Source organism: Parasteatoda tepidariorum, chromosome 12 (assembly GCF_982258835.1).
Source record: "Parasteatoda tepidariorum strain Cologne lab strain chromosome 12, Ptep-v5.0, whole genome shotgun sequence".
In the NCBI taxonomy this organism is placed as follows: Eukaryota; Metazoa; Arthropoda; class Arachnida; order Araneae; family Theridiidae; genus Parasteatoda; species Parasteatoda tepidariorum.
The window spans coordinates 15,505,833-15,520,211 of NC_141766.1; the positions used below are offsets into that span (position 1 = coordinate 15,505,833).

At 28.3% G+C, this 14,379-nt stretch overlaps 1 protein-coding gene across 3 annotated transcripts; it reads right to left on the reverse strand.

Annotated features, from left to right (window-relative positions):
• Window positions 1–4,137: 4,137 nt before the first annotated feature.
• On the reverse strand, window positions 4,138–13,895 carry LOC107438128 (ras-related protein rab7). 3 transcript variants are annotated; one of them, XM_016050314.3, is made up of 4 exons: window positions 13,685–13,895; window positions 12,856–13,045; window positions 9,086–9,304; window positions 4,138–4,838 (listed from the first exon to the last, which is right to left on the reverse strand). In XM_016050314.3, the coding sequence occupies exons 2-4, from the start codon at window positions 13,033–13,035 to the stop codon at window positions 4,617–4,619; spliced, it is 621 nt and encodes a 206-aa protein (XP_015905800.1). In that variant the 5' UTR covers window positions 13,036–13,045; window positions 13,685–13,895; the 3' UTR covers window positions 4,138–4,616. The 3 variants fall into 3 exon arrangements, with proteins under 3 accessions (XP_015905800.1, XP_015905801.1, XP_015905802.1); XM_016050315.3 differs by lacking the exon at window positions 13,685–13,895 and adding an exon at window positions 13,360–13,615; XM_016050316.3 differs by lacking the exon at window positions 13,685–13,895 and adding an exon at window positions 13,473–13,579.
• Between the last annotated feature and the right edge of the window lie 484 nt (window positions 13,896–14,379).

Here is a 14,379-nt window from a genome sequence, read left to right on the forward strand (position 1 = left end):
GAGAGTTGTTGTTTCGATGAGTATAAAGCTTGAGGCTATTAAAAGAATTGCTTTGAAAAAAGTTGCTTTGGAGTTGGTGAAACCACTGTAGGCGATTGGAGACGTAACAAAGCTCAAATAGAGGCTTTTTGTTCAAAGAGGGATTCGTCAAAAGCCTTAGAAGGACGATCGACATTAAAGAAAGCAAAATCTGAAAAACTTAAAAGCAGTTTATCTTTGGTTCAAGCAACAACGCACGCAGGGCATTCCTATTTCCGGGAACATTCTAAAAGAGAAAGCCCTTCTTCTCAGCCAAAAATGAAAGTTTTTGTGCAAGTCGAGGTTGGTTAGATAAATTTAAAAAGAGACATTGAATTCGACAACTGGCGATTGCAGGTGAAACGTTGTCTGCCATTATAGAATCTGCTAAAGACTTTGTTGAAAGATTTGAAGAAATGATTGAAAAAGAAAATTTGACATTATATCAAATTTATAACGCCGATGAAACTGGCTTGTTTTACAGAATGATGCCATCGAAAACTTTGGCATCTAAAGAAGAAGCCAGTGCCCCAGGTTACAAGAAGAGCAAAGACCGAGTGTCCCTTCTAGTTTGCGCAAATGCAAGTGGAACTGATAAATTTCCCCTGCTTCTCATCGGTAAATCAAAGAAGCTCAGACTATTTAAAAATATTAATGTGAATTCCTTGCCTGTGAAATACACAAATGAGACGTAGTAACTTATATACAATTCAATATGTTGTTTTTAATTGTGGAAATTTATAGATTATTTCTTTGTAGCTTTATATATATATTTTTCTTACTCAGAGTAGCCTGTGACATTTCCTACTAATAATTTATTTTATTATCTAATAATGCTTTGAATTAAACTAAAGTAAAAAGAAATTTTTTTGAACTAAGGACTCTAATACTGAGATGATATAGAAAAGTTTGTACCTTGGTCCAGTACAACTGGTTGTAAATATCGAAATCGAAACAAATTTTTATTTTTCATAATGAATATGAAAACTAAGTATATTTCTGATTTTCTTCAATGATTCGAGAAACGTTCTAAGTGTTTTCTTTTCGTTGATTTTATTTTAGCCCTATTTTGTTTAAGATCGTAATTTTCTTTATGAGATCTTTTGATTTTTCCTTCTTTATATTGCTGTGGGCTTCCTTCGTAATACTAGATGATCTCTTTCTTGTCTTCCTAGATTTTTATTTATTGCTGCATTGTGTTTTTTTAATATATCATGTTTCAGAATGCAAAATTAAAAAAAATGAAATTTTAAAATATCAACGCCCAAAACAGCTTTAACAATCCCTTTCAGATTGTAATAATGAAAATAAATTTAGTAATAATGAAAATAAATTTCATTATTACTAAACAATATAAGCATTGGTGTTTTATATGAAATACATGGCATTAGAAGATAAAGCTGTACATAAATATCTTCAGAATGCCTTTCCAGATGCAGGTTTTATTTTTAATTATTCAGTCATTTATTTTGTATAAAATGCGTGACAAAATGCTAAGTGTGCTTATTTAACAAAATATATTTTGTCATTTTAAAAGTTAAAAAAAATAAGATTTGTAAAGTTAAAGTTTTGATTAGCTCCTTTTAGCCTACTTTTAAGTAGTTGGTATATTTCTATTCCATTTTAAGAAAATTAGAATCACAAGATTTTTTTCTTATATGTTAGTATAAAATAATTTTTTACATAGTATTAAAAGTTTCAAATATATTGTCACCATTTGTTTTTATTGCTATTTGAAAATTAAATAAAAATAAATTATAAATATTTAATTTTATTATATTTAATTAATAATAATATTTAAATTTTAATTTAAAAATTTATAAAATAAATTTTAAGAAACTATTTTTTAAAAAAATCATATTTTAGTAACTCTGTAACCTCATCAACTGTATTTTTAAGCAAAATCTTTACTAAATCCCCGACTTATCTAATGCGCTTAAACTCATCCTTGGTCTTTCATCAGCTATGATAACCTTGTTAACAGAAAAACATCACTCCAAAGAAAATTGATCATGAGAAAATAAGTGAACTATTTTAAAACTGATACGTGCCTCACAATTCCACTCTCATTTTATGATCAAAACCACTATTCCAATATGTTTAATCAATAATAATATTTTTAATTTCTTCGAGAATATGTTCCCAATAGTTTGGTCAGGAAAGCTGTCGAAAGTTTGGACCCCTCAATGTCAATTTTACTTCTTACATATTTTACCATATCCAGGGGTGATTGTAAGCCCAAGTCAAAATTCCGGAAAATTTCTTGCAAAAAAAAACGGTTTACATTTAAAAATCAGAAAAAAATTTTAACTAGGTTTTTTCCCTTTTTCTCAATATTTCTGTGTTTACTTAAAATTTTACACATACCTATGATGACCTGGAGAAGTAATTAAAATTTACAACTATGTCTTTCTTGAGTTTATGATTATAACAACCATTTACTGATAAAAAATGAATATTAATCATGAATATAAGCTTATAAAGTATCACTCTGGCTCTCCCTTACAAACAAATAAAATAAACTGTGTTTTTAAGTTCCACATTTGAAAATTTGATTTCCGGAAACTTCTATGATCAATGATTTTTTGAAACGTCTGACCTTCGATCTCCGGAAACTTCCAGATCACTGTTAGCGAAAAATCCGGAAATCAGGATTTTTTCCGGAGCACAATCAGCCCTGCATATCTCGAGAACTTTTTAAGTGAATTGAAAATTTTTTGCACGCAATTATAAAATATGTTTATAAAAAAATAATTCCGGGCAAAAAAATTTTAAATAATTATTTAATAAATAGTCGAAAAATTTTAGAATTCTATTGTATACAAATTTTTACATCATTTTAAAGTATGTAATTTTTCATGGCAAAATATAAAGTTTGAATGAAATTGGTTGGGTTGTTCCTGAGAAATCAGATTTTAAATAACTGACTTTTCAAAATTTGATTTCTTAGGAACTATTAGACCGATTTTGTATTAAGCCATATAAATATTATTAAGCCTGTGTGGAAGAGTTTATAGATTCACTTAAAAAGCTCACGAGTCATGGCAAAATACACAAAAAGTGAAATTAATATTAAGGGGTCTAAACTTTTGTCTTCTCTTCTTACCAAACTATTAGGATTCTACTCCCCAGATTGTGGGTACCCCCTATATTTTGGGAAACAGGAATTGTCAAATCTAATAAAAATATTACTATTATATTGAAAGATTTTCAGGGTGTTTCGTTTAGTTACTTTTTTTTACGCACTGTACATTGCACAAGATAACTTTTGATCTAAAGATCAGTTTTTTTACACAATTAAATCCAATTAGATAACAATGCAATATCAATAGTAAGGGGATAGAACATGCTATTTAATTAGTGCAGACGAAGTCATACAAAAGCATACTTTCTCTGAAAACAAATTTTTTTTAGGGAGACTTAATTTCAAAATATAGTTAGGAGAATGATTGATGTTTACACCTCCTCTTCTTAATGTTATGTATTAATATATTTATACATATATATTTTACATATTTCATTGCATCTCTAAAGCTATTCAAACAAATGAAAATAGCTTTTCCACATAATTATAAAACTTGGCAGTCCAAATATAGTTTCATACTATACACAACTTTCTATCATTATTTATTTAAACAATGATAATGTTTGAATTGTAAAGGTGTACAACATTTAGATTTTTTTTTAACTATGTAATTTTAATGGGAAAATTCCAAACTTTAAAAGAACTGATTAAATATTTTTCAAAAAATGAAATTTCAAAATTCCGACTTCTCAAATAAATAAAATAGTTATGAAATAAATTTAAAAAAATAAAAAAAATTCTACTGCAGCCTTTTCAGCCACAGGTGGCTTTTGATCTGTTCATTTTGCATGCTTAATCTAGAAAATCTTAACCTTAATTTCTCATAATGCTTCAAAAAAAAAAAAAAAAAAAAAAAAAAAAAGACCTTTGCAACCTCCCCAATACTTCTAACCATAACAGAAATGGGTGAGTAATACTTTTGTTAATAAGTGTAAGACAACTGTTTTTTTTTTTTCCCCTTTAAATTTGGTACTACTATAAAAAAGAAAATGTCATGTAACATTCAGTTTCCTTCAGAATAAATAAGACATTAATCAGAGAGTTAAAAAACTTTTTATTTCAAAATTTATTTTATAAAACATACATTTAAATAAAAATAAAATTTCAATTGTTGCACTTTTAATCATACATTAAAGTAAATGTGATAACAATTATTGCAGTAAAAAAAAAAGAAGATAGTTTTAAAAAGTCAAGACGATGCACAAGCTCAAATAATGTAAAAATGAGATAACTTTCCACAACAAATTAAAAGATTCTATCAATATTATGCAATATGTATATAACATATATAATTGTTTACAACATATTCTTCTATACAAAATTTACACTCTGCAGCTTTTTCCCTCCTTTGGATAATTTAAAAGCTGCGAGATAAGTCAAAAGTTCTCTTAAAAACAAACCTTTTATCTGCATAGTTAAATGCACTTTTGTTTTTTTCTTAGCATGTAACAACAGGATTGAGTTAATCACTTTCTAGATATATATTAAATTTCTTACCCAAAAATAGATAATATTAGCAAGCACAGCTATCAGACCTGGACTGCTTTTCATTATTGCTTAATTTTATTTGATCGGGAAAGTCATTGAATAATTCTGCATCTTGTTCTTGTGTCAAAGCACTCATGGCAACAGCCTGGAATGCTTGTTCAACATTTATAGACTCTTTAGCACTGGTTTCGTAAAATGGAATATTGTTTTTACTTTGGCACCAGCCTTGTCCCCTTTTTGTAGAAATCTGCAAAATATCACCAATAATTCATTAAAATAAGGTTAAAAGAGTAAGTTCCAAAAGAAAAATAGGATTTCAGAATTAACCACAAAATATCTACATCTAACCACTCCGATTTACTTTTGGCCTAATGATCAAATTTAAGCTTCAAAGTTGAAAAGCACACATAGGTCATTCAACAGAAAGACAGTACTTTCAAATCACACAACAATAAACTGAAAAATATTTTTGAAGTTTATTACTTTTTTCTCCTAATCTCATGCAATAGTCTTGTGTTAGTAAGAAAAATAATTGAAATAAAAAACAGCCCTGGGAGGTGATTTATCACATGAAATGTCTCAAGCAAAAGGGTTAAAAATTTTAAGTGTTGTTTATTTTTTCATTAACTTCATTCACAGAGCAAAACTACGCATTTTATATTTGTTTTGTTTTTATTTGTCTTCATAATGATTTTTTTTTCAGAAAGAACAATTGTTATTAAATTAAGCATTATTTTGAAGACATGTATTTTGTTTATACACTCACAGTAGTGCTTTAAATTTACCATTTCTTCACATTTGTACAAAAGTTTAGAATAATAAAGTTAATATCTTTAGCTGCCTCAGCAACAACAAATTTCAATTATATAAATATTGAAGAGATACTAACTTTCGCTGTGACTCCACACAACAATAAATCCTACATTTTAAAATTTTTTATATTTTTTGTAAATGTCTCAGGAAGCAGAATTTTATATGGTAAATTAAGTATACTTCTTTATTTAATAAAAATTTTAACTATGAGCAGGCTTAATTGAATAACAGTAATTTACCATAATACTTACTTTTTAGGCACTTAAAATTAGTAGCAGTACTGTTAACTTTAAAATAGCAGATATATATTAAAATAATATCTTTCAGGTTACATAAATGTTACATATTACAGCATACAAATAATTCCATGATTAGTATATCACACATAATTAGCTCTATTTATATTAATATTTTAAGCTCCTTCAATTTGAATTGAACCAAAATAAAAATCTTGTTATTGCTATGCAACAGATTTTCTGGAAACTTTTTCAGGGTGTGTAGCCAACTTTTTCAACAAAAAATAAGCACCTATTAAGCTCTTTTCAAGGATTCAAAAAATATTTTTAAGCACTTTGAAAAATATCATAATTAGACAGGGTTGGCAAGTTATTTACTTTGTTAATGGCTTTAATTACAGTGACAAAGACGATGGCGCGTCACAAATGATGAAATTAACAAGAGAAATGAAATTTTCATTCACTAATAGAGAAAAAAATTTACAATGTTTAGTTGGTCCCCGTAATCAGCAAAAATTTTAGAGATTTTTCGACTCTATTACAGAGGGCGGAAAATTATATTATTCGATTCTATAACAGAGGGCGGAAAATGAAGTCTGAAATTGAGAATCTCTTTCAAAATAATGCAGCAGGGTTCCATATGAGAGTCAAATATCCTTAACACTGAATCCAGCTCAGTATACGCAAGTGCGGGCCAGCAAGTATTTCATCAAACATGTAAAACAAATGGTGCTTTCATACACTACAGACTGGCGGTACGCCGAAATAGATTGGGGTTGAATTAATTGTGAAAATGTTGAATAGAACAAAGTCTTTTTGCATAATTTGTGGCGAAAGTCAACACGGTAAAGAAAAAAATCAAATTTCGGAAAGGGGAAAATTAAGCACTTTTTAAAAAAATTTATGGAAAAAAGCCCCTTTAAGGGCTTTTAAAAAACGAAAATAAGCACCTTTAAACACTTTTTAAAAACGCTACGCACCCTCTTTTGAGTGTAAGAATATGTGATAAAAAAGGACTAAAATTATTTTTTCTCAACATTTTTTTGAGCGAAAACTATAATAAGAGTGCCATTTTGAAATTCAACTCAACAAAATATTATAACTAGAGAAGGTGGCTTTTAACGTCTGTAACTTTTTTAATTTCAGAGTCATTAGTAAGAAAAAGTAGAGAATCAAGCAATAAAACTATTAAAATGCTGCTATTTGTATTGAACTCATTTCATAGGAAATTTTTTTCACATTATTTAATATCTCATACTTTTCAACATAAAAAAAATCAAGAGGGTGTTTTTAGTCATTAAAAAATAATAATCAATGGTTCAAAGCGAAAATATTTCAGTGAAATAACAAAGTTCAATAAACTCAATTTTTTCACCTTATTTAGCAATTGAAAGTATTAGTTGTTATAGGCACATGATTGAAATATAAGTATAGCATAAATTAAGCATTAAGTAAAATTGCTAATTGTTTGGAAAAACTCAGCTGATTTGACGTAATGAGTTAATTAATAAACTATTTTAAGCTGACATAATTAGGCCTAAACTGATGAAAAAATTAACTAAGCACTTAATTTATCAGAATATTAATTTTTACCTCACTATATCTAAATTCGGTATTATAAAATGGAAATGTGGACAACAAGCAGATAGTTGTTACGAATGAATTTTAAATAAAATTATTTGATTGGAAGAATTGAAGATCATCAAAGTACTTGATGAATATTTCAAGTCTTGTAAAAAATTGATAAATGAAGTGGAAACACTAAGAAAAGAAGTAAGGAAAATTTTTTTAACTTTCATTGTTGATATGAAGAAAAAAAAAGGCAAATTGTAATAGGAAACTACAACAGAAACTTTTTTGGCTCTTAATTTTTAAGTGCTATATTTCCTATTCTAATAAATTAGAGTCTTTATTTCCATTTTTTAAAGCTTTATTGTCAAATGATACTCTAACACAAAAATTTGTCAAAAACTAAATACACAAAGAAAAAGAAATTTAAAAAAAAAAACCCTCTGTTTTTTCCTTGAAGTTGAAAAGCATGAAAACATTGTAAAACTTATGATTTAACTTTTCTGAAATTTAAAAAAAAAATTCTCTAAAGTAGGTGCCATTTTAATAGAAAATTTTAAATACATACTTACTTAAGATATTTACAACATTTTAATATTTTTATTGCATTGCCACGTACTTTTTCATTTCGAATGACACAAAATTAGCTTATAAGTAAAGGAAAAAAAGCAGTTACAGATGATAATTACGTATGAGCCACCTTTTCTAGTTATGCCACTTTATTAAATTGAACCAAAAAATTTGAAAAAAAAAAAAAGAAGAAGTCTTTTTAGTTTTATTTCAGCATGTAATTTCTCAAAAAATTTTCCATAAAAATTAGTTCATTAAAGCTTTGGTCCATTTCACATGGAATGAGTCTTTATTAAAATTCCAGTTTTGCTCAAAATTTCTTTTAAGAGGTACATACCAAAGCTTCCTTTTCTTCTTCTTTTTTTTTTTTTTTTTTTTAAAGAATCGATAACAATATAGCCACTGGCATGCCACATTTCTAGAAAATATGATATGGAAAACAGATTTCCTACATAAAAAATTGAAACAGAGGAAATTTTTTTAAAAAAAGAAAAAAATTAAATTCTTTTTGTTTTTTCTGCTTTGCAATTTTACTTTTTTTATGTAGTTTTTAAGCTCTTAATTAGTCTGTTATTTATTTTTAACAGGTTAAGGACATATATTAGTTTTTTCCTCTTTATTATATTACTATTATAAACAGCAAGTTTACCTTTGTTTGTATTGGCATTTTTATAATGGAACGAAGTTTTTTCAATAAATATGATAACATGGAAGGCTAAGAATTTAGGGGTTAACAAATTAAAATAGATGAAACTTAAAACCAAAAATGATTTTTTTCTGTTTCTCTCTTGCATTTTTTCCTACTTAAATATTTCTATTTTATTCCTTATTATTTCTCTTTAATAACTTTTATGGACAAATATTATAGTTTTCTATCTCTTAGAGATATAATTTTTTGTAAATGTAGATCGTGGCAAACTCTTGGTTAAACTGCAGTACTTTTCTCCTTGAAAACAAGGTCAGACAAAAAACTAAGATTTTTGTCACTAAAGTATCCAGAATTAGAAAATTCCTGTGTATTCCAGATAGTTACTCTTTTACTACATCATATTAAAATAATAAGGAGTGCTGAGGCAGAAGGGCAAAACAATAGCACAATATTGATTCTAGTTTATCGACTGAAATTCTACATAAAATTTTTTATGTATTTTTATTAAAATATCAAATTTAGGAAAAAAAATCTCGATTTTAGCTACCAAAATTCAATTTGAGATGATTTACACTTTGAGTAAAATAAATTTTATACTGCTGAGAGATAAATATTTAATTAAAAAAATAATAAGTTTGAATTAAATTAAATGCTTACAGCTCGGTTTTCCAAATCAATTTTATTTCCAATTACTACAAATGGAAAATCATCAGGATTCCTTGGCCCTGACTGAATAAGAAATTCATCTCGCCAACTGTCAAGTGATTTAAAAGAGTTAGGACTGGTCACATCATAGACTAAAACACAACAGTCAGCACCTCGGTAAAATGCAACACCCAAAGACTGGAATCTTTCTTGACCAGCTGTATCCCAGATCTTGAAAAATATCAAAGGATAACTTTATGTAAGTAGAAATTTTGACATACACTAAAATAGTAAAAAATCAGACAAATTAGTTAGACAAATTAATTTTCTAATGAATATTGATCAACATTGACATCATAGCACTACGAATTAACAACTCTAATTTTCGATAAAAAAAATTATCCTGTCACTATTCTTCTCAATCAATGAATTCTAACCTGGCATTTCAACCTCTGAATTTGGGAGAATTTAAAAAAGTATACTGATTTTAGAAGGGGGGTGAAACATTAAAATTATGTTTTGGTAGATTTTCTTTTCTAAATCCACAAAAATTTGTTTAATATTATACAAATTTTTAAAAAACATTGTCTGTTTAGTAGAAATGTTACAAAAAATGACTGTTTACAAGAGTGAGTACTGGAAGAGGGCGCTCATTTGGTATCGATCGCTAGTCGAAATTGCAGTCAGGTGTTTGATAGAGTTGGCGTGCTCGATCTATATATATAATATAGTGCTTCTAAAAAACTTCATACCGTATTTTTCGGCGGAAGAGCCACGGCGCTATCGAAAAAAAAGTTGTTTTTTTCCTACATGCGGCGCTTCCGACGAAATATTTTTTAGTAGCAAAAAAATTCGTCAAGGAAAGTTATTTAAGATTAAATAATTTTCTGACTATTAAAAAAAATTAATAACGAAGTCGACGAAATATTCGCCTGTATTGCGATCTGCTGCAGAACATCGCCAATTCTTAGCAAACTTTCGGCAGCAGCCTGTAAGAAAATAAATAAACGAAATAATAATTTTAAAGAAACATCGCATTAGGAGAAAATTTAAAAGGTATGCATCTTGTATCCACCCCCAGCTTAAGGAAAAATCGCAAGCTAGAAATCTATTTAGCGCCTTGGCAATTGTAATTTGAGCGAACAGAAAAGGAAGAATAGGACCCTAAATCCGACACTCACGGGACTGACGAAATGCCGAACTTCGGATCTCTTTCGGAAATTCCAATATGGCTCCCAAATATTACTATAATTCAATTCCACTGTTAATTTCAGAAAAACCAATAAATTTAGTCAAGTTTCGATCGTAGATTATGATGGGGTGAGGTGAATTTAAAACTGGCCCATCTTAAGAGAAATTTTACTAATCAAAATAATAATCTATATAATATAATCAAGAAGAAATAATCAGAATCCTATGAAAAAGAAATAATCGTTTCTTCTTTGGAGCGAGATAATAGTTCTCGTTTTTTCTTTTAGATAACATTTTGTTTTAACAAAAGACGCTTACCTCGCAAGAAGAAAAAAAAGCTAACAGGGAACTACAAAAAAAAATAATAAATTTTTTTTAACAATTAATGCTAAGAAACTAACAATGAATAACAACAAAAAACAAGCTAAAAACTAATAACGATAAAAAAAACAAGCAAGCAACAATTAACAAGAAAAAATAAAAAGCGGCAAAATAAAAAAAAATAATGAATCGAATAAAAACCGCAAAAGGGATAGAATTCATTTTGTTGTCCACGTGGTAGTTTCAATGTCAACTGGGTGTGGCCAATTTATGGTCAAACAGAAGGGGGAAATTTGGGGGCAAATCAGTAAAGCACAGCTGTCAAGATTGATTGAACAGTTTTTTCCAACTTCCATTTCTTTATTTTGTTCATTGGAAATGCAAGTGTTTTTACTTCTCACTTTATTTTAAACTGCTTTAGAAACAGATGTTTCCTTTGACACAGATTTATTATTATTTTTTTTCAAGCTTCTTTTTTATTTTTAAAAGATAAAATAAAGTAAGTTACAGTTACTTCAACAGAATAAAATTCCAAATAAAAAGAATATAGCTGATTTTTTTTTTGTCTTATCAATATAAATTTCTTTAAAAAAAAAAAGAAAAAAAAAAAAGATTAGATCAGATTAAGTGCCGAATTTTGGAATGCTGGATTAGGGGTCCCATACCCTTTTCTTTTCCCCAACCCCTTTTAAATATAACTGATTGATTCCTCCTAAACAGCTCCAATAGAAATGACACGTGGAGGAGGTGGGGTACACCCCTCTTTTAAACATTTTCTTCTCTCTTTCTAAGTTGAGTCTTGACTAAAATTCCACCCTCAAAGATTGTGAAAGTGAAACTTATTTCCCCTTCGCTCATTCCTTCAGAATTTTTTTGGGGCCTGCTTAGTTATTTCTTATTCTTGTTATTATTAGTTATTTCGTTATTATTAGCTGTTTCGTTATTATGTATTAGTTTTTCCTCAAATTGTTAACGGTAATAAATTTTAAAATCTTTCTTCTAATAAATTTTTTTTTTTTTCTTATTACATTGTTTTACGGATTTCTGTAATCAGATCAGCCTTAATTCAGCTACTGAACATATAAATTTTTTTTGTTGCTGTTCTTCTGTTTTTTGGCGCGATGCCAACTGGTAAGAACAACTTTATTTTATATAGTTTTGTTGTTTTCTTTTTTTTTTGCTGAAAGAGAAAACTTTTTTTGTTGCGTTTTTTTTTTTTTTTTGCTGAAAAAGAAATTTTTTATTATAATTCAGAAATTAAAACTTTACTTTATGAAATGCATAAAAAAATTAAATTTTTTATTATACAGATACTCTAAATGGTAATTTAAAGGTCTCTTCTAAAAGGATGCTGATATACGCGGTTTAGCGCCATTGCGGCGCTTACTGTAACTTTTTTTTAAAAAATTTCATTTTTATCGAGGTGCGGCGCTTGCGACGAAGCGGCGCTTTCGCCGAAAAATACGGTACATTTTGATTTTACAATTTATCTAGGTTCTGGATAGCTTATCAGATTTTTGATATTTACCATGTCAAAAAGCAGTTTTTGCTATCGAAACGCGAACAGCTCTTTATCAAGCAGTGAGTTTACAAATCAGAACGCATGGTATATCTTGTGCATAACTTAATTTTTTATTGATCAGTTTGCCTACACTTTTTTTACTTTTCAAGATTTTGTTTAATACAATTTCTAGACAATCGGAGAGATCATTTTTTGAGAAACAAATAATAATAACAATAATAAAAATATATCAAAGTACAAATGCTTTAAATAGTTTCTTTTTTTTTAAATCTCAATCATGAAATATTGCTCAACTATGGCATTATTTTTATATAATGCATCAACTAATTATACAGGTGTTTAACAAAGTAATTAACTAAATGCCCTCATAATAAAAATATAGAAAGATAAAATGTATTAAGATTTATGATTTTAGACTGATGAAACAAAACAAAATGTATTAAGTTGCTGTAATCCATTATTTAACATGAAAAATGCTTATAATTTTTTATTATTAATGTAAACTAATTAGATTTGAAAGTTTATATGCATAAATTGAAAAAAAAAAGACAAAGAAGAAACTGTCTTTTAATCAATATAAGAAGCAATATTAATAAAGTAACAACTATATGAGCAAGGCTCGCAAAAAAGCTTGAATTTTTTTTTATTTTTTCTGAATGAAAACAACAGAGTAATTTTTTTCTCTAAAAATCAGGCGTATTACTTTCAGATTTATATAAGAAAATCTACATATGTTAATGATACATACTTGCATTGTTACAAGTCGATCTTGCACTACCAACTCACGAGTCAAGAAATCAGCACCAATAGTGGCTTTATATTGATTACTAAAACGCTTGTTCACGTACATATTCATGAGGGAAGTTTTTCCAACACCAGAATCTCCAAGAATAATAACTTTCAGCAAAACTTTTTTCCTTGAAGTCATACTTGAGAATCTAAATAAAGAAAATTCATGAAAGCATTAGCATGCATGCTTATTTTTTGTGGGAACTAAAAGCTTGATTACATATTTCTCAAAGAAAACTCACATGAAAAAGAGTACACCCAGTTTTAGTAATAAAAAAAGACATATGAGCATTGTTAAAAAGTGCACAATAATATAATAACTTTTCCTTCTATTTCTAGCATTTCATTGTACTGTTTATACCATAAAATATTGTGTGTATACTTTTATTTATCAGGAATTGTCAAATTTATCTCCTAAATGTTACAAAATCTAATTTAACAAACGTATGTTTTATGATTTTACCTGACGTAGATTCTGCTTATAGGGGGGAAAAAAATAACGCTTTGAAACTAAAACTACAAACAAGCAGGGGAAATTCTTTAAACGTTATATTTAAATCCAGCTCTGCATTTTACCTGATGCCAAAGGTTTTCTTACAGATCTATTTCCTAATCAATTGAAATACAAAAAAATAATAATCGATAATATTACAAGCATACAAGTTTATAAATTAAGAGGCATTACGTCACGTTCAATTACTCATAAGGCATCTACATACATTATTATCAATAGAAATAAACAGATTTTCAAAGCTCAGTAAAAAATATGATTGCAATATTTTGCTTACCACAATTATAACAGTAAGAGAACTAAAATCAAAATATTTATTTGATTTCAAAGAGAAAATACAATATACTAAAATTTGAAATTTAGATTACACTAACCAATACACAAAATATTTATATTTATCCCCCCCCCCCACACTCCCTTAAAATGAAATTCTCAAAATCACGGGTTGTAAATTACGTCAACGTCAACGAACAGCAACATGCTGACGTATTTAAAATAAGATCCTCCCCCTACATGTGGGATTTGAACCTATTTCTTTCTCACTGCAAAGTGCTCGGAGGAGCAACAAGACCACTCGGTAAGACCACACAGTTTAATTCAGAAAAAAAATGGTTAAGGACTGGTTATTACTTTCGGTTTTGAAAGATATTATTGAAACGTTAGCATATCTTCTTGATGCTTTTTATTATGAATTGAAATAGTCCCGGTGATCGGACTGATCGTTAAGACGCACAATTTTTTAAATATTATTTGAAAATTTTACTAAACTAACTAAATTCCAAAATGCAATTTAGTGGTGTTCGGTATTGGTCCTCGTTAAACTATTCTACCGTAAAGTGCTCGACTTCGCGTTGCAGGTCATCGGGCTACCGAAGCGGGGGTGCCATCCCCTCCTCAGAGGATCAAAATTGTGATGGCATGTCTTCGGATCATCCGCCGGGATGTTTCCCAGCCATACGTCCCAGCCATTCC

Bases quoted from the DNA above. Each gene is read 5' to 3' on its own strand.
- LOC107438128 (XM_016050314.3), bottom strand. From the start codon at position 13,035: ATGACTTCAAGGAAAAAAGTTTTGCTGAAAGTTATTATTCTTGGAGAT. The intron at 9,305-12,855 runs GTATGTATCATT...ATATTTTTCAAG, and splicing joins ATCGACTTGTAACAATGCAA to ATCTGGGATACAGCTGGTCA. The intron at 4,839-9,085 runs GTAAGCATTTAA...GATATTTTGCAG, and splicing joins TTGATTTGGAAAACCGAGCT to ATTTCTACAAAAAGGGGACA.